The sequence below is a fragment of the Topomyia yanbarensis genome, chromosome 3 (assembly GCF_030247195.1).
Source record: "Topomyia yanbarensis strain Yona2022 chromosome 3, ASM3024719v1, whole genome shotgun sequence".
NCBI lineage: Eukaryota > Metazoa > Arthropoda > Insecta > Diptera > Culicidae > Topomyia > Topomyia yanbarensis.
In genome coordinates this window covers 151,180,225-151,207,337 of record NC_080672.1, presented here as the reverse complement: position 1 = coordinate 151,207,337, position 27,113 = coordinate 151,180,225, and the positions used below count along the sequence as shown (strand labels likewise).

Genomic DNA, 27,113 nt, shown 5'->3' with positions numbered 1-27,113 from the left:
TTTGCTGGTTCAGGTTTCTTAATTTGCGTGCATCGTAATCGCTCCAGTCTGCTTTCCATACTTTCCTTGTACCCAAAAAGCGCCAACCTGAGTTATCGATATTTTTGTCGTTATTTAATTCGGCTTCCAAACTGGGGCATGAATCAAGCGATGATGTAGCGTTTTGACTTGCCGTTATGTTTGATGAAAGCGCCTTAAGTTCGTCGAGGATATCAATAGTTAGCGCAGAATTTGTGAAGTTTTGACTGGTGGATATGTTCGCTGACAGAGACTTAAGCTCGTCAAGAATATCAATCCCCAGCGTCGGGTTTGACGTCATAGTAATACTAGCCGCTGTGTCCAGAGACAGTTGATTAAGCTGGTTTATTTCATCATTCATGGTGCGCAGTTCAGCTGATAGCTCTGACGTTACCGTTTTCAGCGTGCTATAGACATTATTTTTCGTTGTCGTCATTGCTGTATCGAATAGCGAGGTAATGTGATTTTTAATGGCAACAACACTTCCAGTCAAACTGCTGTTTTTGTTTATTGCTATCAATTCCTGTTTTATTGTTGTAAGCAAAATTTCTAGGCCATCGATCGCTTCGTGAACTATGTTAGGCTTCTCCAGTTGAAACGCGAGCCGGTGCATTACTTCCGTATTGGCTTGCAGTTGTGATTCCAGAAGTTGTTGTTGTTCAATAAGCCCTTTGAACTCAATCTTGGCCTGCATCAATTCTTGACATGATTCACAGCACGGTAATAGATACGAGTTGATGTCCACCCTCTTGTCCTTCTTCCGCAGTGATCCCCTCGGAACAGTCACTCCAATGCAAGCGGCGTGGAATTTTCTTGGGCAACCTATACACGTCCACATAACTGTATCGGCGGAAGTGTCGAAAGTGCAAATTTCGCAACTCATTATGATTGATGTACACACACGAAAAGCTGAATTAATAAAAAACTAAATGAAATATCGCGCACGGCACCTGGATCGAACGATAAAAGCGTGCGAACTTGACGACGACTTGTTGTGTTGTACTCTACCTTGTAATCAAATAATAAGACACATTCCCGTTTATATAACGCTCTGCCCTCGTGCTTAAATGGCCGAGGGCGAAATACCATCTGATGTAATCATGGAAGTCCCTGATCCCCCTAATACTCGCATTGCTCCCCGTATAAAGCAGTACCCAGAAGGTTCCTCTGGGCCATGGGTGGTATATTTTCGGACCGGAGAGAAACCGGTTAATATATTAAAACTTTCTCGAGATCTGACTGCTAATTACCCGGCCGTAACTCAGATAACACGTGTTCGGGCAAACAAGATACGTGTTCTAGTGAGTGATCTCGGCCAGGCAAACGCGATTGCTTGCTGTAAGCGCTTTACGCGGTAATTTAAAGCGTACGTGCCTTGTGTGGCCTGTGAAATCGATGGGGTAGTGTCCGAACCGGGCCTGAAATGCGAAGAACTGTTGGAGCACGGGGTTGGCTGCTTTAAGGACCCCTCACTTGAACAGATTAAGATCTTGGAATGCAAACAATTGTATACCGCAAACACCGAGGGAGGTAAGACTACCTACTCTCTATCAGGCTCGATTCGGGTGACATTCGCCGGGTCCTCTCTTCCCAACTACATCCTCCTTGACAAGGTTCGCCTACCAGTTCGCCTGTTTGTACCGCGGGTCATGAGCTGCAGCAATTGCAAGCAGTTGGGCCACACAGCCACATATTGTGGAAATAAGAAACGATGCGGCAAATGCGAAGGAGAGCATGAGGATGACTCTTGCGACAAAGAAACTGAAAAGTGTATTTGCTGCGGGGGCCCTTCACATACTCTTAAATCATGTCCTGCGTACAAGCAGCGCGGGGATAAAATTCAGCGCTCCCTTAAGGAACGCTCAAGGCGTTCTTATGCAGAAATGCTAAAGAATGCTTCGCCATCTGTCCTGTCCGAAAATCCCTATGCTGGTTTGGCTAACGTTGAGCAAGAATCTGACGACCCACGAGAGGGAACATCTTTGGTTAACCCTGGGGAATCCAGGAAGAGGAGAAATCCAGCCTCCCCTACATTGCCTCGTAAGGGTGCCAAGGTGTCGTCCACTCAGAGTGCGCCATCTACAACCAATAAATCCAACGGAAGTGATGCACAAAAGCCGAAGCAATTTGCTCCAGGACTTGGAAATATTAATTTTAACAAGGAGTACCCACCACTTCCAGGGACATCCAAAACCCCAAGTGTCCCCTTTTTTCAAACAGATACTCAGTCCAGTAGCGGACTAATGAAATTTTCTGACATAGTGGACTTAATTTTCACAGCTTTTAATGTTACTGATCCTCTTAAAAGCCTTCTGATACGTTTTCTCCCTATAGTGCAAACATTTTTGAAGCAGTTGACTACTAAATGGCCCCTCCTTGCAGCGATCGTATCCTTCGATGGCTAAGTCATCGAACGAGGTCACCGATTCGATCACTGTTCTACAGTGGAACAGCAGAAGTATCCTCCCGAAAATCGATTCCTTTAAATTTTTACTAAATAGTTTAAAATGTGATGTTTTCGCATTATGTGAAACTTGGTTAACTTCCGATATAAATCTCAACTTCCACGACTTTAATATAATTCGTCTGGATCGAGAAAACCCCTATGGAGGAGTACTTTTGGGGATCGAAAAGTGCTATTCTTTCAACCGAATTAACCTCCCTTCGACACCAGGCATTGAAATTGTCGCTTGTCAAGTTTTAATCAAACCTTTGCATTGCTTCCATCTACATTCCTCCTAGAGCCTCGGTAGGGCACCGAACGCTTTGTAATATCACGGAATCCTTACCGGCACCGCGGCTAGTTCTGGGAGACTTTAACTCGCACGGTACGGTATGGGGCTGTCTTCATGATGATAATAGATCAACATTAATCCAAGATCTTTGCGATAATTTCAACATGACCATCTTAAACACGGGAGAAATGACGCGGATTCCTACACCACCAGCACGCGCAAGCGCGTTGGATTTGTCGCTTTGCTCGACATCGCTACAGTTAGATTGCATGTGGAAGGTGATCCCTGATCCCCACGGTAGCGATCATTTGCCTATCGTGATTTCAATTGCTAACGGTTCAAGACCATCGGAAACAATCAATGTCTCATATGACCTCACACGGAACATTGATTGGAAGAGTTACGCGACCGCGATATCCGTTAAAATCGAATCCACTCAAGAACTTCCTCCGGAGGAAGAGTAAAGGTTTTTGGCTGGCTTGATTCTCGACAGTGCGAATCAAGCTCAGACTAAACCAGTACCCAGCGCGAATACCCATGGACGGTCTCCCACCCTATGGTGGGATAAAGAGTGCTCAGAGCTGTACGCGGAAAAGTCCACTGCATATAAGGCCTTCCGGGAAGACGGGTTACCCGCTAGCTATCTACAGTACGCGTCGTTAGAAAGGCGAATGAAGAGTCTAATGAAAGCCAAAAAACGCAGTTATTGGCGCCGGTTCGTCGACGGGTTAACGAGAGAAACAGCGATGAGCACTCTTTGGGGTACGGCTCGACGTATGCGTAACCGTAATAGTACCAACGAGAACGTGGAATATTCAAACCGTTGGATATTCGCTTTCGCCAAGAAGATCTGTCCGGACTCTGTCCCGGTACAGAAAACGTGCCGCGCCGCGTCTCCTGACGATACCGCGAACGAAACACCGTTTTCGATGGTGGAGTTCTCACTTGCTCTCTTATCGTGCAACAATAACGCCCCAGGGTTAGACAGAATCAAATTCAACTTGCTGAAGAATCTGCCTGACACTGCAAAAAGGCGCTTGTTAAATTTATTTAACAAGTTTCTTGATGTTACTATGTTTTAATTGCCGCAAGGTTCTACTGTATCGATTTTGTTGACTATTTTCGGCAAATTTAAGACTAAGAGAAACGAAAGCAATGAAATTGAAAGACGGATAGGTATTCTAGAGCGAATCAGTTATAAGCTTAGAACAAGTTTCTTGAGGGTAACATTGTCCCTTATGAATGGAGGCAAGTGAAGGTCATCGCCATCCAAAAACCAGGAAAACCAGCCTCCGACAACAACTCGTATCGGCCGATTGCAATGCTGTCCTGTATTCGGAAGTTATTCGAGAAAATGATCTTGTTTCGCCTCGACAATTGGGTTGAAGCAAATGGCTTACTGTCAGATACACAATTTGGATTCCGCAAAGGCAAAAGGACGAACGATTGCCTTGCGTTGCTTTCTACAGAAATCCAAATGGCCTATGCTAACAAAGAGCAGATGGCATCAGTCTTCTTGGATATTAAGGGGGCTTTTGACTCAGTTTCTATCAACATTCTGTCAGAGAAGCTGCACCAGCATGGTCTTTCGCCAATTTTAAATAACTTTTTGCTAAACCTGTTGTCTGAAAAGCACATGCACTTTTCGCATGGCGATTTAACAACATCGCGATTTAGCTACATGGGTCTTCCCCAGGGCTCATGTCTAAGTCCCCTGCTCTACAATTTCTACGTGAATGACATTGACGATTGTCTTGCCAATTCATGCACGCTAAGGCAACTTGCAGACAACGGGGTGGTCTCTGTTACAGGGCCCAAAGCTGCCGACTTGCAAGGACCATTACAAAATACCTTGGACAATTTGTCTGCTTGGGCTCTTCAGCTGGGTATTGAGTTCTCCACGGAGAAAACTGAGTTGGTTGTTTTTTCTAGGAAGCGTGAGCCGGCGCAACTCCAGCTTTTATTAATGGGTGCAACGATCAACCAGGTTTTCACATTTAAATATCTCGGGGTCTGGTTCGACTCTAAAGGTACCTGGGGAACTCTAAAGGTACCCGAACAATAACTGGAACATGGTGGGGTGCTCACCCAGGAGACCTGATCAGGTTGTACCAAACAACGATATTGTCGGTGATGGAGTACGGGTGTTTCTGTTTCCGCTCCGCTGCGAACATACACTTCATCAAACTGGAGAGAATCCAGTATCGTTGCTTGCGCATTGCCTTGGGTTGCATGCACTCGACCCATACGATGAGTCTCGAAGTGCTGGCGGGCGTTCTTCCGCTAAAAAATCGATTTTGAGAACTCTCATATCGATTGCTCATCCGATGCGACATTCTGAACCCGTTGGTAATTCAAAATTTCGAGAGGCTCGTCGAGCTTAATTCTCAAACCCGTTTTATGTCCTTGTACTTCGACTACATGGCACAGAGCATCAATCCTTCTTCGTACAATCCCAACCGTGTCCGTTCCCTAGATACTTCTGATTCTACTGTATTCTTCGACACATCCATGAAGGAAGAGATTCGTGGAATCCCGGACCATATACGCCCAATATATTTTATAATAAATTCCGAGAAGTCGACTGCGACAAAATGTTTTACACTGACGGATCAAATCTCGATGGGTCCACTGGCTTCGGTATCTTCAACAATACTATCACCGCTTCATTCAAGCTCAATGATCCCGCTTCAGTTTACGTCGCAGAGTTAGCTGCAATTCAGTACACCCTTGGGATCATCGACACTCTGCCCACAGATCACTACTTCATCGTTTCGGACAGCCTCAGCTCTATCGAGGCTCTTCGTGCGGTGAAGCCTAAAAAGCAACTCCCGTATTTTCTGGGAATGATACAGGAGTCCTTGTGTACGTTATCTGAAAAATCTTATCAGATTACCTTTGATTGGGTCCCCTCTCATTGTTCTATCCCGGGTAATGAAAAGGCCGACTCATTAGCAAAGGCGGGCGCATTAAATGGTGACATATTCGAAAGACCAATCTGCTTCAACGAATTTTTTAGTATTTGTCGTCAGAGGACGCTCAACAGTAGGCAAACCTCGTGGAGCAACGGGGAACTTGGACGATGGCTACATTCGATTATCCCAAAAATATCAACGAAGCCTTGGTTCGGGGGGATGGATGTGGGTCGGGATTTTATTCGCGTAATGTCCCGACTTATGTCCAATCACTACACCACGGATGCGCATTTGCGGCGTATTGGGCTTGCGGAGAGTAGTCTGTGCGCTTGTGACGAGGGCTATCACGACATCGAACACGTTGTCTGGGTATGCGCCGGGTATTGTGACGCCAGGTCTCAGTTAAAGGAATCCCTTCGGGCCCTAGGTAGACCACCCAATGTACCAGTCCGAGATATGCTGGCAACTCGTGATTTCCCCTATATGTCCCTTATTTATACCTTCATAAAAACGATAAATATCCCAATTTAGCCCCTCTCTTTTATTTCTCGTTTTTAGAGTTTCCTCCTGCCTTGTGGAACCGATCAGCTCCAGAGTGCCACTATGTAACCGCCGTCGCCCTTACCACTACGCCTACATAGAAGGAAACTGAAGCGAGAGCGACTCGAGGTCCGATGACTTTTGAAGGATTCCCCGCGGGTCCGAAGAATACCATCCGCCAATCCGGTACTCGACGACTTACTAGACTGAGGCGCAAATTTATTTTGCTGATCCACCTCCCCCCCCCCTTCGAGCGAAAGTTGCAAGTTTTGCTCTTCTTTCCCTGTCTCTCCCCTGTCCTTGATACAACTGCTGCTACACTGATGCGGAAATAAGCCACCCTCTGAATATCTTGACAAAGCATAAGTTTTAGTTAAAAAATTCAAATTAGTATTCTGTATTCCTAGTTTTAAGATAGCTATAATTTTTACTCTTTATTAAAACTCTTGTCCTCCATTTTGTAAATAGAATTGAATCCCTAGTTTTAAAATTTCTGTGAAACTTCTCATAAATATTTGTTCCCTCTTTTGTGTACTAAACTATATTGTTAGTTTTAAGATAACCGTAAAATATTTCGTAAAATACTATTACTCCCTCTCTTGTATATCAAAGTAAATCCTTTGTTTTAAATTTTTTCATAAAAAAAATCTTTTGGCCCTCTCTTGTATATTGAATCTTATTTCTAGTCTTAAGATAGCTTTAAACTTTTTTTTCCTTTGTAAAAAAAAATATTTCAACATTGTAACCTCCTAGTTTTAAGATATCCAAAATGTAAAAACATAAGCATTTGGCACCGCCAAGCTAACGCATTTGTGCCTATCAAATAAACGAAATGAATAAAAAAAAATAATGACAACATTTTAAAATCAACTTAAATTTTCCCAGAACATTTGTTAGGGAAGGGCAATAGCCTTTCCCTGACACCACCCCCTCCCCCAGTGAATAAAATTATACATTACATCCACATTCACAACTCACCTGAAGGCATCCAACGCAAACGGGTGCAGTAATTTGTGATGGACCATACACCAACGGAGCTTCCTTCAATATTGTTGCACCGGCTTTGATGTCCTTCGTTGCCATCAGGTATCTTCCAAAATGCTCATCACTGCAGATCTGTCGAAAAAAATAAATAATAAATAAGCAACTATGAGTGCACGGTTCGAAAAGTTCAATTCCTTGCGATGCGGTGCTACTCCAAACAGACCAATGATTCTCATCTAAATTTCATCCGTTGCTCGTGGCCGTAAAGATAAAGAAACCATAAACATTTGCACTGTAGACATAAAATTGTCTTGGGCAAAAGTAAAATCAAATGGTAAACCAATCCCGTGGGCCGTGATACACGGTATAGCGATGTTTGGCAGGTTTAGGATAATTATAGACGGCCGAATTACTAGTGCTCAGAAGCAAATAGAACATATCATGATTAATTGGTAGTTAACTGATATTTAAATCCACCTCTTGTTGTTTAGTATTTGGTCATTTTATTGTTTATTTAATATATAGTAAAACGTGGCATCCCTTCGATCAACATGCAGTCCCTGTTCTATCGAAAAAAGAAGGTAATATTTTTCCTTGTTCCTGCTGAACGTACTTTGAATGGATGGCAAACATTTTTATGATTCTTCCAGTCCTGTCTTTGATGCTCAACGCAGCAGTAGTATACTGTATTACACCCGGAGCAGCGTTTTTTCGCCGACTGATTGCACACTGGGCATATCCCCCCGAGAGCTTCCGCCACGGTCGCCGTCCTGTTTTCAGCTGTCGTCGAAACAGTCCAAATTGTCTCAGCGTCCGAAACCATTTTCCTGTTATTGCAGGACAAAGAATTGCAGCGCAATAAATTATATCACTTGGTTTATGTCCACTGAAATATTACTGAATTCACTTCGCCACTGGTAGTTCGATGGATTACTATAACGACGGTTTAGCAAAAGTAAATACTACTTTTCATTAGGCCTACGTTTCTTTGCAGCGCACTATAAATTTACAGGTGCATCAGCGTAATTTTGTGCAAGCCCATTAAATCCATTTATTCCATTTTTGGATTAAACTAACAGATCGTACAACGTGGCTATACGCTCTTTCAATATGTCCGCACGATCACACAGTTTCAGCTCTCCCACTGATCTGGGTTCATTTCACTTGTGGAAATGGGAAAAACTAAGCCGGCCGCGATACACGGTAACACGAACACACAGTAAGTTTTTCTCGTTTTTCTATTTCATTTTCAGTTGTTACTCGCTCGTAAAAACCGTGGTTCTCTTCAACTCTGAATATATTTTAAACATTCCCATTTGAATACTCGAGTACGGGTTCATACGAAGACAAAACGGAAAATACACGCTACAGGTATACCTCGATAGTACGTACACCTTCGCTTCGTTTAGTGTACGTACAATCGAAACGTACGTACTGTCGAATCACAAAAAAAATAAAAATATTATTTTAATATGTTTAATATTGAAATAAACTTTACAAAAATAATATTTATCACTAAATTCAGCACCCGTTTGTGATAAACTGTCCTTTCAAGCACCAAGTATTAAATCTTAGAATCTTGATCTTAGGATGGTTGAAAATGTAGTGTAAAAACATTTCCTTGGTCTCGTACCGTTCCTTTGAATTTGGTAGAATTATCTTGAACATTCCCCCAAATTTATTAGGATTCTTGTAGAACTTTATTGACTTTCGTATTTATCATTCAAATTTAAGAACTATCCGAAATCTCAGAAATTCTCAAATTTGCTTGAAATTCATAGAAATTCCCTGAAGATTTTCTTGAATTGTTGATTTTCCTCAAGCAGAAGGAGTTGTTTTTTGTATATTTTATTCGTGTAGTGATAACAATACAATTTATCAAACTATAGGAACGAACCAAAATTTGTTGGGTTAAAAGAAGAAGTTCCCGTTTTGTGGGCACGATAACGATTCTTCTCAGAAACATACAGGCTTCCAGATTGTTTTTTTATTCTTTTCACCTTTTGGTCGTTAATGAACTTGAAAGGGGGGACGGGCATAGCGTAGTTGGTAAATCGATTGCTCAGTACGCAGCTCACCTGGGTTCGATTCCCAATCTCGCAAATAGAGTTAGAGATTTTCCCAAAAGAGATTTCTCTAACCCAAAAAGAGGCGAATGACCTTAAGGTTAAAACCACTATAACAAAAAAATTTAAAAACCCCGAAAACGGATATTTAAATATATTTGCAAAGGCTATATGATTTTAAGTTAAAATTATGCCGGCAGATGAGCTATAAGGTGTATAAACCATAGTTTTTGACTAGACAAGATAGGTCTTACTGAACTAGGAAATGTGCCTTGAGCCACGCCAATATGGTGGATACATTTTTTTATTCACCCTTACAAGATCCCCAAAGCAGGTATTGAGAAAATGCTCGTTTAGTTGCGTTTTTTCAGCTCTATGAGTACTACAATCCTCCATCGAAGTCACTAGTCATGCGAATCTCGCCCATTCCATTCTAAGCGGTATATTTCCTAGAATGTATGGGACTCAGCGCTCAAATTTTATACACATTATGCTTGAAGATCGTCCATCAAAAACCGTCTCATCATCGATGTAGATATTAACCTTCAGAAATGCTTAAAACTTTTTTTGATGTTCGAAATCTTACAATTTTCCTTAAAATTAGTAAGACTTCTCAGAATCTTGTGGGATATGCCATACATAAAGAGTTTTATTTAATATTCGTTTCTTTTCTAATTTTGTAAGTTTTTCTCGAAGCTTCGTTGAAGTTAGTTATGAGTTTCATGAGGGTACGAACTATCGAGATATACCTGTACAGCTCATTTGTGAACTAGGCACTCTATGATTCAACACATTACACTAACGATCGATTTCAACAATTTCACATATACTAGCGTGTTTCGAGTTTCATGTTCGAATCGAAGAATAATCTAGGTTAGCGCGCAACGCACCTTAGTGTTGTATTTTTCCTTGATGAAGCTCGATAATAGGTGAATATTCCATTCGCTAAGGAAATATTCGCTGCGGAATACATAGGGAATGATGGAGTAAAATGCACCCCCTAGGGAAACATGATCATTATTCAGCTATAGAATATTAATTGGGACAATTTATTTAATGAAATCGTTTAGCTAAAATTTTTCTCTGTAATCACAATCATAACGCTTTGCAAAATATTCAAAACACAAAAAATATTAAATTTTTCAAAATTTGGCGTAGTGCAAAATTTTCCTATTCGGGAATTTGCATAATTCCAGGCGTTTGGGTCTTCAAACCATAAGGCAGTTTCGGTTCATATTCCTCGTCGGCAAACAGAACTTCTGTGCTTACTATCGAGACATCACTCGGTATAAGCCAGTTGTTTAGTGTTCACACAAGACGTGTGACTTTTTGGAATTTAGTGTCTAACTAGTGCTAATTTGGGTACTAGTTTAGATACATCGTCTAACTAGGCACCCAGTTGATGCTAGTTACTGACGAGGAGAATCCGAAACACTAAAACAAAAACCATACTGTATGTAAGGTATTTTGTCCTTATGCACAAAAAATTTGGTATAATCCAAAATTTTCCCATTTGGGAATTTGAATAACATCTGTATTCGCTAATGTTGAAGTAACTAGAAGAAAAAAGTATTTGTTTTTTATTCGCCCAGGTGCCCAACACCACCTCTAGGTGGCCTACTTATTTTAAGGCTTTAATGAAAAATCCATTACTTACAAGAATTATCAACATTATTTTCATTTTTCTAAGCCCACCAACGCAAAACCACCAACAGTTTCACTGAAAAAGCTAAACAAGCACGAAGCAACAAGACCTTCAAATCGAGGGAAGCAATTGCGGTGTCGGAAGAACTAAAAAATAACACTAAATCCAAAAATATATTTCATTTCATGAAAATTGTTTTATTCATTCCAATTACTTCAACTTCAACACTTCTCCGGATTTGCTTTCATTCGATCAACAACACTTGGCAACAGATTCATTTTTAAGAACATCAGGTTGCGCATTATTGTATCCTTTAGCTGCATTCTGGAGTACGCTGGTATGAATTTAAGCTGATTAAACAATCGTTCCACTGTTACTTGAGTAGATGGAATTAACAGCACCGCTCTAGCTAGGTGGTATAGTTGCGGTTCAAGATTTTTTTTATTTTTCCAATAGTCGATGATGTTAAATGGTGAAGCTTTGATATCTCGTATTCGTTGATGATCACTTTTGGTCTTGTTTTAAGTTTCACGATTTCGCCTAACAATGCACCCTTATAAGTTGACTCTATCACTGACGTACTTAAATGTTCGTCTTCCTCAAAAAATACTCACAAATATTTGTCAAATTTCGGGCTTAATTGCAGCAATTGCAGCTCGTATATTAGCTTTTAGTTCGTCAAGGTTTTTAGGTTTGCTTGAATAAACTACTTTTCAAGTAACCCCAGAGAAAAAAAAAATTAAAGGGTTGTGTACAGGACACGACCACGGTGACATTAAAAATGTAGCTTTTTTCAAAAGCGTGCAAATGAATTTTATCTATCACACATATCGACTCACGTTCTTGTTCCCTCGCCTGTTTTCATATGTTACAATTTGCTATATACCCTCCCCATCAAAACATAATTTATTGAAGGTCTTTTAACGGTAATCTATTAATTAATCAAGTATCTCACTAGGTGATTGGCATTATTTGGCTGATTCATCTAGTAAAAATAGGCTGGTCTGTCCAGAAAATATATTCAAAAGAAAAATTCTATATTGAGAGCTGTGATGACGCCCGCCAACGGAAATATACAGATTCTCCATGAAATATGAAATTTCATTTTCCATTTAAATTTTCAATAATGTACTAATGAACTTAAGTAAACAATATTAAGGTTAAGTATTTCTTGATCGATTAGTGGTTGAACAAATGAAATTATTTGATAAATTACATTGTTATACAACGTTCGCACTACCAGTTAAAACGGGCTTTTATGCTATCTTGGTGACATTTTTCTTGTTGCTAATTATTAAAACGTGTTATAACTCTGTAGTGTAAACATTGTATTATTAAACCAATTCTGCAGCGTTTTATGTTATATAGGTGTTTTATGTGGTAGTAGGACTGACATAACTATATCTTCAGTACAGCGGTTTGTTTCATAATTTAAAACAGATTTATTTTAAAATTTGAATTAGTATACCCAACCGTCTATTTGTTGTATACTTTAAAACGCAATTAGAACTGTGTTTTAAATACATAGGGTAGGGCAGATATTCTGACTGGATAAACTAGGAAAACAATTTTAAGTCCAGTAACGCTTAAGACATGGCTTGAATTTGAATCGAAAAAGAACACCCGCTTAAACTGCTGCTGGGACGGTAAGTTCTGTTTTAAAATTTTCCGTTTTGTGCAGTACGAAACAAAAGTGTTTGAAATTAGAAAACAAAAAGTTCTGCTGGGAATGTGATTGTTTCCGATGCAATTACACTCAGATTTTTCACGCAGGGGATACAGGCCGTGTAAATGAAAACCGCGTAAATTTAAAAAAAAACGCGTTAATGAAAACCGCGTAAATTTCAAAATCCGCGTAAAAAACCTGAGTGTACTCTTCTATATAAAATACTACGCTGCTGAACAGTGCAATAACTGCAGAAGCACGTTGTCAGATGCATTACTGATAAAAAATATAACCGAAATATGAAACATGAAAACCAATAGGCTCTTTACCCTACGCAGCTACAAAGCGCCGTAAACATGGATTAGCAAGTTACAACGCACACGCATGCATAAATATAAATAATTTTTTTCAAACGCAACACTCTTAAGCAGCACACACCGTATTGAATTAAATCCAAACCACCCCACCCACCCACTTTGCAAATCATTCTGTTACACCGTGCTGGTACCCGAAAAATCCGCACACGGCCACCGCTGCCGAAAATGCATAGCGTCTACCGCTTAGTGTAGCATCCAGACGCTGCAGTCATGATCTTACCCGTTCAACATAAGAACAAAAACTGATTCAAACGGGTACGCGTCACCTCTATTTATAAACTAACCGTATATGATTTAGTCACTTAGGTGCGAGTGTGTGCGAATGCCAACGTTGCCGAAAATCGATAGCGCTTATTACATCGCCCGGAGAAGATGTTGCTCGTAAGGGATAAGAGCAACAACTGATTTAAACGGACATGCGTTGCTTCTATTTATGACTTTTCGTGTGTGATTGAGCCACTAACCTACCCTCTAATGACGGCTGTGTCTGAGAAATCTGCCTCACGAATGGTAATTTTCCGGTTTTTCGTGAAATTTTTAATTTTATCAATTTTTAAAAGTCTACTTTTATTGGGGAGATATTCAATTATTACCAATATTTAAGTTAGGTGTTTCTGAATCGGTTGGTGTATGAATGATTAAAATCCATCTAGTAATATCGGAGTTATAAGCGTGCAAACCTTACATAGTTTCGTTACATGGGAGATAGTTTAGATTTTAGAATGACACATAGCCCCAGATAGTGGAGTAAGACATTTTTAATGTCAATAATCTGGTACCGTTAAATCCGGAGAACGAGGAGGCCATTTCAAATCACCATTTTTTGAGACAACGCATCCTGGGAATTTGCTCTGCAAGAACTTGATTGTAGCGGCTGCGGTGTGGCAAAATGTGCCCCGTCTTGTTGAAAATAGAAGTTTTTCAGACCTTTTTTCTGCATTTGTGGATAGACAAAGTGCGCCAAAATCCAACGGCAGCGTGCGCCGGCGATGGTCTCTCCCTGAGACGGGACGTGCGAAGACGGTCTTCTTTTTCCCTCCCAATATTGATGTTATTTAGCAGGGAAAAATACGCTTTTCAGCCCATCCCGCACAGAGCCGTCAATATGGTGCAGCAAATGAACAATAAAATAATGAAAAGTTTATATATAGGTCCACTACATGTTTGTTCCTATGATTATTCGTATTGGGTTGCTTGACGAGAGCAGTTGGTGGGGGAAAGCCGGCATATTAGTTTTTGTTAAGCCATTAGAAGCCGGACGGAAAGAAAAGGCTCATGCACGCCACGAGAACGAGCGAGAAAGCGATAGTAGTGCATATTAGCGAAAGCGTTACGTACATTTTGAACCTTATTAACTTTTCTTCTACAAAATGGATTGCCAATCTTGTTTCATAAATCGGAAGGAAAACGTTCAACGCTTGCTACCGATACGTTGTTTGATATAGCATTGATTGTTTAAATAGTTCAAAAACTACTTTAAATGAGAATCAACATTAATGATAAAACCTATAAACAGGGTGTCGCAGCTTTTCTCAAAGCCAGACGTGTGTAAGACGCAGTGCATAACAGACGTGCGTGGTCGTGAGAAGCTGCATCGGACGACCAATCAAATCGGCTACCACCGGAGAGAAGAAAAACGTTGGTGGCGGTGAGAAGGCCAAAAAGCAAAGGCTAAGAAACGCAGTCACTGAAAAGGCGGTAGTAACATCCACTAAAATTGCCACCAAAATATCGAAGGCTGCAAAGCGTACTCATTCGGTGTGAGCTGCGAAAGGGGAAAGATGTATGTACGCAGTAAAAACAATCGTCGGCAAGGTTTGAATTGTTTCAAAAGATTCTCGTCTTGTATCAACATAGTTATCTAAAAACCGTCCTTATTAGGACGAATGCAATATGGAAAAAGAATTTAATTAGAAAGTTTCTTTTATTAACTAGTACTAAGTTTGCGCTTGTTAATTCTGTACTTTTACCAGTGAATCATAAGAAAATGTTTTTCTGTTCTACAAACCCGAAGGTTTTTGCAAATCCTTCCAAGAAAATCAGAGAATGTCGCAACTCTGCCACTAAGCGAAAGCTACACCAAAACGAATGATGAAAAGATGGGTTGGTAATGTATATGACATAACAGAGGTGGCGTGACCACACTTCGAAGTTATTTCAAATCTTGCAAAGCATAAATTGACATAATTTCAAAGATTGTTCCTTTATGAATGAAATGACAAATTTTCAAGTCAACGCGGCAATAACTTTGCAATTTATAGAACAATTTTATATTTTTAGTTATCATATATTAACTGTCATCTCTTCCAAACAACTTAACCCTCTGCTGCCAACCACGTGGTTTTGCAGGGTTAAGGAGAATCATTGTAAAATGTCCAATACATGATTTTATGTTGTTACCTCCACTAAAACCACTTCAGAACACTCCCACCTGTCATACATGTACATTGTCTGCTTGTTGAAATCATTATATGAAATTATTGACCTGTATTCAACGCGGAGAACTCGGTAATAAAATTGTTTTGCTGAATATACTAATGAACGGGATCCCCAGGAAAATTTCGCTGAGCCCGGTGAATCGAACTTAATACGTAAAATTTAGCCATTTGAAAGAGATACAAGCAGAATTTTAAGAATATGATCATCGCGGTTATGTCCCGGACATTACCCGCCCCTAGTTTTTCGCTAAGCGTGTTCATTTCTGTACCGAAAAGATTCCGATGGTTGTTTCGAGAGATTTTAACATTGATATTTCAAAGCAAGAAAATTGTTCATTTCATGAATGAATGTCTCAACGAGCTTAGAATCCAGCGCATCCCCTATCAACGCAGACGCCAACAACAGAGGTTCTTTTCAGAACCACCATAATTATTATAAAGAATAACTTGAAACATTCCCACATATTTCATTGAATATCATTCGATTTGAATTACAAGTCAAACGAGTAGTCACGACACTCCGGTTATGTCCTAGACATTACCCACCCATCTTTTTTCACTTTGCACGTCCCGTCCCAAGTCTCTCCCTTATTGAAAAAATGAGGACCGATGAGTGTTTTGGAGCACACTCTGACCCAAACAGTTACTTTCTGGTCGTGCAGTGGTGTTTGATGTATAACGTGTGGATGTGCTACAGACCCCTACTCAAAGAAATTCTTCGCCAAATTACGGATTATGCCATATTTTTCACGATAAGCATGCAGAGTTTTCACTATTGAACGATCGTTTTCAATGTAAAGCGCTACGATTTCAACGTGTTCTTTTGGTGTAAATCGACTCATAGCTAAATGGCACTAAATGACGTTTCAGAATTGTGTTTATCTATCAAAATCGGCTGGAAAATGGCGGAGTTGTTCAATGTTGAAATAGAATACATCCAGATGGCGCACCCTGACAAAGTCGGAGAGTTCCCCGGAGGCGGAATTTCTCTCGAAACTCGATTTGTGGCTTCACAGTGATTTTCTAGCCAATGGCGCTACTTTGTTGGTCTCTTCGCCACTTCCTCTGCAGCTCGGAGAGTATACTCGTATCCACTCTGTTAGTGACACGTCGTCCGCGAAACCCATGATTACCACTTTCCTGGGCAGCCGCAGTGTTAAGACCCCATCGTATATCCCGTTCCAAAGAGTTGGACCGAGAATGAAGCCCTGGGGAATGCCGCTGTGACTCGCATTGACCTCTGCCCTTCGCTCGTCTCGGACAGTAGCACTCTGCTCTGGAAGTAGCTCTTCAGGATCATTCTATGTAGCGATGCAGCCAGTGGCAGATCCAGCGGAGGGTCCTGAGGGTCCGGAGCCACCCCCCCCCCCCCAAAACTTTTTAACTTCTTGAGAAATTTTAAAATAGTTTCTGTTTTAAATTCATTCTCAACTCAAAATCATTTCAATCCATTTTCGACCATCAAGACTGATTTTAATTAAATGTTGGGATTATATATTACGTAAACATTTCAAAATCGAAATTTTGGCCTACCTCCGAAATTTTTTCTGGATCCGCTCCTGGATGCAGCGAAGGCTACCCAGCTGCCGCTGTTAAATGCATTTTGCACATCTAGCGTGACTACAGCGCAGTATCGATTTTCTCTTCGTTTCTGTTTAACTGCTCTCTCAGCGCTCTCGAGCACTGTCCGAATTGCATCCACTGTCAATGCTCCTTTGCGGAATCCGAACTGCATCTTGGACAGTCCGCGCTCACCTTCTGTGAATTTCGTCAACCTTTTAAGGATCATCAATTCCAGGAGTTTTCCGAGTGTATCCAGCAGACATATGGGCCAGTACAAGGCAGGATCGCCAAGTGGCTTTTCTGACTTTGGTAGCAACACCAGCTTCTGAAAAGGTCGTAATAAAACAAAAGAATTATGTTGTTAAAACAAAATTTGCAATATCTCGAGAATTACAACATTGCCGAAAGTTTTTGTTATTAGCATTTTGATTTAAAATAGCGTTTAGAATGATATTCAAAAAGAAAATTGTATTTTTGACTGCAAATAGTAAGAATCATAAAAATATGTCAAAAGTTGTTAGGAAATTTTTTTTATTGAAAGCTTCTCTATGATCCAAATACACTGAAACAGTTTCGTTTGTGTCTTTAAAACGATAAACATTAGATTCTTGGCATTTTATAATTAGGTAAGGCGAATAACTTTTACAAAGAGCATAATCACACGAATTAACTGTTTTTGTTCAAACAAATTTCCAAATATCTCGAAAACTATCGCATTTTTGAAGATTTTTGTTAAATTCATTTTGATTTAAAATGAGAGTTAGAATTATATTCTGTAATAAAATTACAGTTTTGTATGTCAAAATTTCAAACCATGAAATTTCAAAACATGTATAAAGTTATTGTTAGAAAAACTTTTTATCGATAAGTTCTCCATCATACAATCACATTCAAAATGTTTCTTTTCTCTTGGTTTTTATTCAAAAAATAAAAAAAAAATTAGAAAAAATGGGTTTTTTTACAATTTAAATTTTTAACGCAAATTTTAGTTTTTGTTAAATTGACACAAATTTTTTTTCAGTGTATATTTTTTCGCATATAAAAACTCGTCCTTATAAAGTTTTGCTGTATAAAATACAGTAATCGAACAAAAAAATTGAAATTATTGCGCATAGTAATATTTACGCCCTTTAAAAAAAATTGCTCTTGAGTCAAAATAATCTTACTGATGGTGAAAAATGTTTAGTTTTACCGATGAAATGTGTAAAGTTTCATAGGAATCCAAGATGGTCGATCAGGATTTTAATTATTTTCAGACGTATCTTCGTGGAATTCCTCTATTGCGAGTCCAACGGAATTCGAAATATGTTGTGCGGTCACTTTTAGAAAAACTCGATGTTACAATAATCACGTTGAGGTAGCGTGTTATCAAGAACTGTTCTAGTTCTCACCTCGCCTTGAAAATTTAAATAAACGCTATTAAGGATAAGTACTTCAAATATACGGATTTTTATTTATTTTTCGCCCAGCACAATATGTATATTCTCTTAAGTGAAATTCCGTTTTTCCATAAATAATGCATTGAATGAAGAACTTAAATATTTTATTGACGAAGAATTAGTAATGAGTCGATTGTACGCTGATTTTAAAGGACATTTTTTCGATATTGCTCGCGATGATGTTGTACCATGCTAATTTGATCGATATAATATCCGAAAAGGGATTTCTAAGAGTTATAAGAAATGTCTCATCATACTGTTAGGTGGTTTAAAAGTTGTTTGAAAATGTCTTTTTATCTAATTGTAATTTACCTACCGTAAACCGGGGTTACTTTGATCATCGGAGTGACTTTGATCACTCGAAACTTTTTTCGTAGATCGCTTATTAAACCAGAATAGTCTACCGAATCATTTTAATTTGAAATGATTTTTAGTCTAAACTTATAAAATACTGATTTGTTGTACTTTTTGAGTATATTATTCGGTTTTTGTGTACAAAAACTACAAAAACCGAACCTTATTTTTACGAAGCTTCGTACAGTGTCTATTTTTTATAAAACAAATAAATCTCAGATTTGAGCAAGAGTAATAAATTACAAGCGAGTTTTTATTTTCCTTCAGAGTGGGATGCGCCGAATTTACTTTTAAGAGTTTGTGTTTATTTAAAATAATTTTTTTTTGAAACTAGTTGGCAATTATTTCAAATTATTTTAAGCTAAAATTCGCATTTTTATATTGTTCAATATTTCAATGTGTTAAAATGGATGAAACTTTTTGTACATTGATAAAGCACTAAAATAAAACATTTTTTTAGTTTTGAAGGTTTTCAGAATCTTTTATTCTAGTTGGACACAATTTTACGAATTTTGGTTATTCGAATTTTACAGTACATTGAAATAATTTTTATAATACCAATTAACATCTATTTAACGATGAGTATCTTTCCATAATTAGTTTAAACGAACATTTGAATGAAAAACATTGACATCAATAACATAATGTGGGTGAACATATAGGTTATCAAAGTCACCCCGGACTACGAAAACGGACTTCAACTTGACAACATTTTTGGAAAAATAGCTGTAAGCGGCCAATTTTAGGTAAAACATCCAATCTTGTTCTCCGCACATCAGTACATAGTTTAAAAATATTAAACTTGAAAAAAATGTGTTGCGTCTAAAAATATGTAATGATTAATGCGAAAAGTGATCAATGTCACCCCGGTTTACGGTACCTATTTTATTTTTTCCATGCACGATTATGACACGCTATACAAATTTTGTCATCAAAACACACCTATGACACGTGAGAACGCGCTTTTGTTTACATGTATAGTAAAAACTGGCAACATAGTCAACCGATCTTCGTAATATTTGAGAGATTATTACAGAATAGATAGAAGCATGAATTGTCTTCTATGAATTGTTAATACCATTTATAAATCTCAAGATATTCAATCTCGAACTTTAAAAATCATTTTCTCGAAATGTACTAAATGGCGCTTGTCATAAGATAGCACAACAGCGACGAAGTAACAATGAGAGATTCTCTTTGGGGTCTTTCTCTTCTATTAATTTTTTGGTCGTTTCGACATTTAGTACTCAACTCTTTGCAAAATATTCTAGTAAAAACCATCGGTTTTCGATATGTACTGAAAAATTAGTGCAAAGTGTTATAGTGACGTGGTAAAAATCGACAGAGAAAATGTTGCCTCAATGTTACTTACGTCCTATTCTAATTTTACTCTAGAACTATACAGACTTATCCAACGGCGGTGGTCGTTTACACGACGAATGGGATGCAAACAAACCACTTCTAGGTAGCGTGATGAGCCTATTTCGTCATGTTTCTATTATCACCCTACCCATTTGAAGCCGATGGTTAGAGGAGCGTCTGCCATCTTCGTTCAACGCATTGAGTCAAAAAGTAGCGCAACAATAAGGGCACTTGATTCGAGTTTTCGTTGCGCAACACTGCGGATGACAATTTGTACACATTCCATTGATTGTAGGACGAGTAATTGTTGAGTTAGTGATAATCTCCTTAATATGGCGAAAATAGACACTTTACTCTACCTTATGCGGTTGTATAAAATGCAAGACATCAGCACATTTCATTGTGCGTACGTCAGATACCTCAACAATTCGGCCGCTATATTGACGGTCATTTAGGATGATTTCCGTCATAATACTATTACGCTTCACACAAAATTCTGCAATTAGCTATTCTGACATATGTACTCAAAAAAGATTTCCAGTTTTGTCCGGCTTATGTTCGAAGACCTGTGAAATGAACGAATGAATGGTGCGACATACCAATAATTCAATAAAATGACAACCTACACGAGTACATGTTGTTCGTGTATAGTATGTGTGTCGTATGCATGAAAATAACCTAACGAAACTCGGCTTTGGATAATAAATTAAACCAATCATTTGAAATACACTAAACCTATCCTGCTTGCATAAAAGTTGTAGCGTATAAGTAATATTAAACACAGTACAATATGTTCACGAACACCAAGCCAATCGCCGACCATCAAAACAAAATCTTTAGTCATTCACTTCTTATCTTTACGAAAAACCAACTAGCCACAAATAAAGGGAAAGATGGAATAAACGCTCCCCGAGGCAAAATGCATCCACTGTGGCTGCCAATTTCTGAAAAAAAGATGGCAGTAGAAATTCTCCATAGTACAATTGGTCGGTGTTAGGTCAGACCGGACTAAGTGACAATGCATTTATTTTGAGAAAAACGTGTTTAAAGTTTGAATCGCAGCATCCTTTACATTATAATTGGAAATTTTTTTTGCTATAATCCTTGTTTATTGTCTCATATTTCAAATCTGGTATAAGTGGAATGTAGCTGAAGAAATTCTTTTCAGCAATGTTATCATTAACTCATTTTTTGATGTTTTGCGACTTAGTCCGGTCTGACTTAACATCGACCAATTGTGATTCGCTGTGAGAACACATTTTGACTGGACCGGTTTTCCGCTAGTCGGTCCAACGCTCAACTAAAGAGCATCTCAATATGAAAATCTCGTGTCATTCATTTTGATAATCAAACTGACAACGGTTCAGATGTGATGCATTTTAGTTACTACCATCCCCTTTTACCAACTTAACAAACAATAGACATACCAACAAGCGAATCAAATTTGTTATTTTGACAGCTGTGGCCCAATCAACGGATCATGGTGGTAAACTTTCGCTGTAAAAGTATGACAACCGTATGTCAAACATAGCTGACATAATAAAAAAAATAGCGTTCTTATCTGATATATTCTTTAAGGCTCGTGTAATAAGGTTTTTCGGATGATATTAATATTTTTATATCCACCAAATAATTCGGTTTTTGCTACATTTCACTTTTTGCTTGATTTTAGGAAAAAAATGCCCTCTTTTTGGATCTTTCGATCAAATACAGAAAAATATTGCTCTGAAAAATATTCAATTGCATAAATTTCGGCGCTTTATTAGCATACGTTTGTGAAGTTACGATAGAAATTGTACGTTCGCGGTGCATCATGCCCCGTTGCAAAAACGCGTTGTTGGGTTGCATTTTACCTCATTGTGTTGTATTTTAATCTAATACTGGTGCACTTAGCCCCACCCCATTTATATTTCAAAGATGTTCTTGATATTAAATTTTATTTTTCAATATTTTGTTAAATATTATTATTGGGATTATAAAAGTGATTATTGATTAAGCGATATCAATTCAATTCTCACGTTTACCATTCTGGAACTAGAATATTATGTTTCCTCAGGGGGTGCATTTTAACCCATCTTTCCTTGACAAGCAAAACAACACACCAATCATCATACATTCTTCGCAAGATTGGTCAGTCTAATCGCGCGTTTTGCCTAAACCGGTCTGTTTATTTTCTTCTGTATGCCATTCCATTATGAGCCAATCCAGTATGTTCAAGCTTTCTTGACAAAGTTTAAAAAAAAGACTAAATATTAAATTCTTGTGTTTTATATAGGCTTCATTGCTCTTAAAGTTTAGCGCGTGTTTGATTGTTGTTCTTATGTTTATTCTTCTAACATATAATTTTTAAATATTTAACATAAACCTGTATACTTGCTTTCAATTTATTAGAAAAATGCTTTTGTGGTCCGGGTTATGCAACTCCTTTGGATGCAATTCGCGACGGTCCACGGGAAAAACTCCTCTACGTTGTAACCGTTCAGCCGAAACTGGACGAGCCCCATGGTGACTACCTCTCGACGGTCGATGTAGATCCAGACAGTCCATCATATTGTCAAGTTGGTGTTAATTCTCCTGTCCACGCTTATAAGGTTAAGGCACATTTTTTTGCATTGCAGGTTATTCATCGAACTTTTACCAACAGTACTGGCAATGAAATGCACCACAGTGGATGGAATACTTGTTCTAGTTGTCATTTTGTGGACAACAAGGCAGAAGCTCCTAGAAGAGATCGAATGGTACTACCATGTTTGAATTCGGACCGAATTTTCATTGTTGATGTTGGAACAGACCCTAAAGCCCCTACTCTCTTCAAAGTGATTGAAGGTGATATACTGAAGAAGGCAAACACCACCGCGCCCCACACAACTCATTGTCTACCAAATGGCAATATAATGGTTTCGGTCATGGGTGATGCAGAAGGCAACGCGAAAGGAGAATTTCTTGAGTTCGATAAGAACTTTGAATTTGTGGGGGTCTGGACGAAAGGAGATAAGGTTGCACTGTGTGGGTATGACTATTGGTACCAGCCGTATTTCAATGTAATGGTTGCCTCTGAATGGGGTGCTCCGAAGCTCTTTCGACGTGGTTATCAAGACTCAGACATTAAAGATCCTGAACAGTATGGCCGGCGACTGAATTTTTACAAATGGAACGAACGTCAGTTATTTCAAACAATCGATTTAGGAGAAGAAGGGATCTGTCCTCTGGAAATCAGATTTTTACACAACCCCAAGGAAAATCAAGGCTACGTAGGCTGTGCTCTGAAGGCAAAAGTTTTCAGATTCTACCTAGATGAAAATTCAGATCAGTATATTACTGAAAAAGTAATTGATGTGCCGGCCAAAAAAGTCGAAGGATGGCCCTCTCCGTACATCAATGGAATGATGACAGATATTTTAATTTCACTGGACGACAAATTTCTGTATTTTAGTAACTGGCTTCATGGAGATGTTCGTCAGTATGATATAACCGATCGCGCGAATCCAAAATTAACTGGTCAAGTATGGCTAGGCGGTGCCATTCTTAGCGATTCACAAGTGAAAGTTATTGAAGACACAGAGCTGCCCAAACAGCCTGATCCTACATTCATTAAAAATCGACGACTGTTAGGTGGGCCGCAAATGCTACAATTGTCACTGGACGGAAAACGGCTCTACGTGTCGTCAAGTTTGTTCTCCCCCTGGGACAAGCAATTTTACCCTGAGATGGTGAAAGCCGGTGGAACAATCGTACAAATTGATATCGACACAGTCAACGGAGGCATGAAGATCAATGAAAACTTTTTGGTTGATTTCGCAGATGAGCCATACGGTCCATCGCTTCCACATGAAATGAGGTAAGTAGCGACTGAGAACTTATTTAATTAATCTGATTGATTGTTGCATAAAAACTAAATTAAACAATTCCCTTCGTGTTCACAGATACCCAGGCGGTGATTGCACTTCGGATATCTGGATAGTTAACGAATAAGTTATGTTCATCTTTGGGCCCTTCATGACCATGCTACGCAGAAATTGTTTGCACAAGATATATGAGAGAAGGAGAATAAATTTATGGTGGTTGTGTAACTATTAGTATGATCAAATTGTATAGTGAAGTGTGTAAAAATGAAAGCCTTTATATTTTTCACACGATCTCACATTTATAGCTAATGGCTGTGTCATAAAGATATGTGAGATTTAAAAATAAATGTTTGATTCTGTTGTTAAATGCACTTTATTCAAAAAATTTGGGTAACTTTTCAAATATTGGTTTGTCAGACTGTAATAATATTAATAATAACAAGCATGAGACTTTCATATTGTGATAAGATTAATCCTATGTGTCCGACAGGGTGCCTTGACAGATTTAAATCCATGAAATTCTAGTATTCTTCACCATGCTGGAAATTAGTATTTAGTGACATCTCAGAACATCACTGAGCATAGCTTTTGTGGAAATAAAATTGATGATTCGGGAAGTGGGGGCCTGAGGAAGGGCTTCTGGATTGTTAATCCCGTAACCGGCAAGGTTACTCGCCAAACTGAAATGCTCATAACTTTTGGATATTTTGAATGTAGGAACTCTTAGAAGATTGAAAATCAAACAGATGAATGCATGTGCTTCCTGAGAATCCGAATTTCCCTCAGAATGTTCCAGTATTGGAATATTTTTAAATTTCACTAGAATACTGGCAATAGGAAGATTAAAATTCTTAAAATTGCTATGGAGACTGCATGTCATGGTTTTGGTTTGATCCCAGAACTCACATTCCAAGTCAAATTGTCATTGCTACGATTTCATTAAAATTTACCAGTCGTATCCTAATACGTTGTCCTTGCGTTGAGTTGTGACGACGATTTTGGCGAATTGCACACTGACTTCATCATGTTAGACTGCTGATTTTTTTAAAAGAGTTTCTTAGGAATTGATAAGCAGGAATTCATACCATTCCGACCCATATTAAAACCTCAACAGCATGATACATCATTGCCGGCCGCCCCCATCTCCATCATTCACGAGGAAGGATAAATGATAAGGTAGACAGGAAGTGTTGCTGCTCGATCAAATTAACAGCAGCGCAATGGTTCATCACACTCTTCCGTAGGTATCACGGAGTTGGAGGTTTAGAAGGGTATAAGGTCTAGGATTCGCTCCAAGCAAGTGATGCGACCTGTGAAGCATAGTTTATTAGGTATGCTCGAAAAATAAAAGATCTTGTTTAGTTTTCTGTTTTTTACCTCCTTTAGGATTTAACTTTTTGTAACAAATAAGGTGTTAGCGGGTCATATTGGCCCGGATTTCGAACTCAGTTTTAAAATACATTTTCAGCCAAATCTATACGAACTTGTATCCAAATTATTTCTTAGAGCTTCAATTTTCAGTTTCTGTTAAATATTATCGTTTCTGACCAGGTTGGCCAGTAGAAATCGGTGCCGAAGGGGGTCATGTTTGGAAGACATAGATGTGTTCAGAACCGTCATCATAAATCACAGGTTTATTGGCAGAAAACTAATAATTAACAAAAACAAAACAAAAATTGGAATGTATATATCAAATTTGTACATGCTACGACTGATCTTGGATCTTCCGGATTTCTATTCCGATGCCGATTTCGGCGGTAATAGTATTTCTCATAATATTAAACAAGCAACAATGTGGTCAATTAATATGTAATATGCTTGAAAGCTTATTTAACATCCCATCTTAAATGATATTGATATTGTTGACCCTGAAAAATACGTGAAAATCATCCGGATGATCCTGTAACTGGTCAATTCTTCAATCTAGTACTAGAACCCTGAAGATTTTATTGGGGTTATTCCGGAAAGTTTCTACGAAACCTATAGGGTCTTTGTTCCGGTCACACATACGATTTCTTTGCAATAATAATTCCAGTCTTCCGGAAGCTCACTACATTATTGGGTCTCTATCAGTCACATGTACGAATTTATGCGAACGATATTCACAAAAATATTTTCTAAAAAATCTCAGTGCTCTATGACAAAGCTCATGAATCGGCTTGTTCCACGAATGTATGTTCCAGATCTTCCAGAAGTTTATTATGTAGCTAGAAACAAGTTGGGGTCATAAGTATAAGCTCATTCAAATGAAAATTCAAGAAACACCAAAAACCACCTAGTTCTAAGACTAACTTTATGAACCGATCAGTTCAACGAATGTTGTGGATTATCCGGATGTCCATTATGTGACCAATTGGGTTAAGTTTTCACTCGGAACTACAAATTTACGACAATGCAACGGGAACAAATGTTTTCGAAAAAAAACTTCAAAATTCTAGAACTAGACCCTTGTATGCAAAAATGACGTAAACGCCACCGAGTATATTTTTCAGGAAATCAATTTTTGTCTTGCATGGTACGGATAAAAGCATGCGTTCGTCACTTTGTTTTTCGGGTTTTAAAAGTAATTTTTTTTATTTTTATTTGAAGTCGCTCGCACTGAAAGATGCGGATTTTCGCAGCAAACTTAAAAATACGAAAAAGTGAAATTTGACCAAAGTGGCGTTTACGTCACTTTTGCATACAAGGGCAGTAGATTCATGAATTTGTCAGTATTACGGATATTTCGGATCTTCCAGATGATTTTCACGTAGAATCTAGAGTCAGTATGTGAATCAGAGTATCAATATCATTTCAGATGGGATTTTATATAATCTTTCAAGAATAATACAGAACATTGAGATCAGCTTCATTGATTTACCACATTGACACTTGTTGAGAATTATGAGAAATATTATTGTACCGCCGTAATCGGCTTCGAAATCGTAATACGAAATATCCAACACACTTAAAATTATTTACATCTCGCAAGATGCACATAAAAGGAGCGTCACAATTCACTTAAATTTACATTCAAGAACATGTAAAAATGCGCTTTGTGCACAATTCTCCATCTCCATTCAACCGAGTTCTACATCAAAAGATACACAATATTTTATTTCACATGTCAAAACATGTAAAATTTCATTATTAGACAGCAAAATACGTCGCAATGTTGTTTGCATCA

General features: G+C 38.5%; 2 protein-coding genes across 3 annotated transcripts in view; one reads left to right on the top strand and one right to left on the bottom strand.

The window, feature by feature from the left end:
* LOC131689424 (SET domain-containing protein SmydA-8) overlaps nucleotides 1–17,249 on the bottom strand; it is a 39,121-nt gene extending 21,872 nt beyond the window's left edge. The window contains exons 1-2 of one of the 2 annotated variants that reach the window (XM_058974504.1): nucleotides 16,918–17,249; nucleotides 7,187–7,324 (exon numbers count right to left, since the gene is read on the bottom strand). In XM_058974504.1, coding sequence (XP_058830487.1) covers nucleotides 7,187–7,291 — 105 coding nt within the window. In that variant the 5' untranslated portion in view covers nucleotides 7,292–7,324; nucleotides 16,918–17,249. Of the gene's footprint in view, nucleotides 1–7,186; nucleotides 7,325–7,805; nucleotides 8,440–16,917 lie in introns of those variants that run through there. The other variant, XM_058974503.1, reaches the window with a different exon arrangement.
* Nucleotides 17,250–22,215: 4,966 nt separating this feature from the next.
* On the top strand, nucleotides 22,216–24,698 carry LOC131691005 (methanethiol oxidase). The gene is made up of 4 exons (XM_058977128.1): nucleotides 22,216–22,309; nucleotides 22,494–22,660; nucleotides 22,721–23,940; nucleotides 24,026–24,698. The coding sequence occupies exons 1-4, from the start codon at nucleotides 22,297–22,299 to the stop codon at nucleotides 24,072–24,074; spliced, it is 1,449 nt and encodes a 482-aa protein (XP_058833111.1). The 5' UTR covers nucleotides 22,216–22,296; the 3' UTR covers nucleotides 24,075–24,698.
* The last annotated feature ends 2,415 nt before the right edge of the window (nucleotides 24,699–27,113 follow it).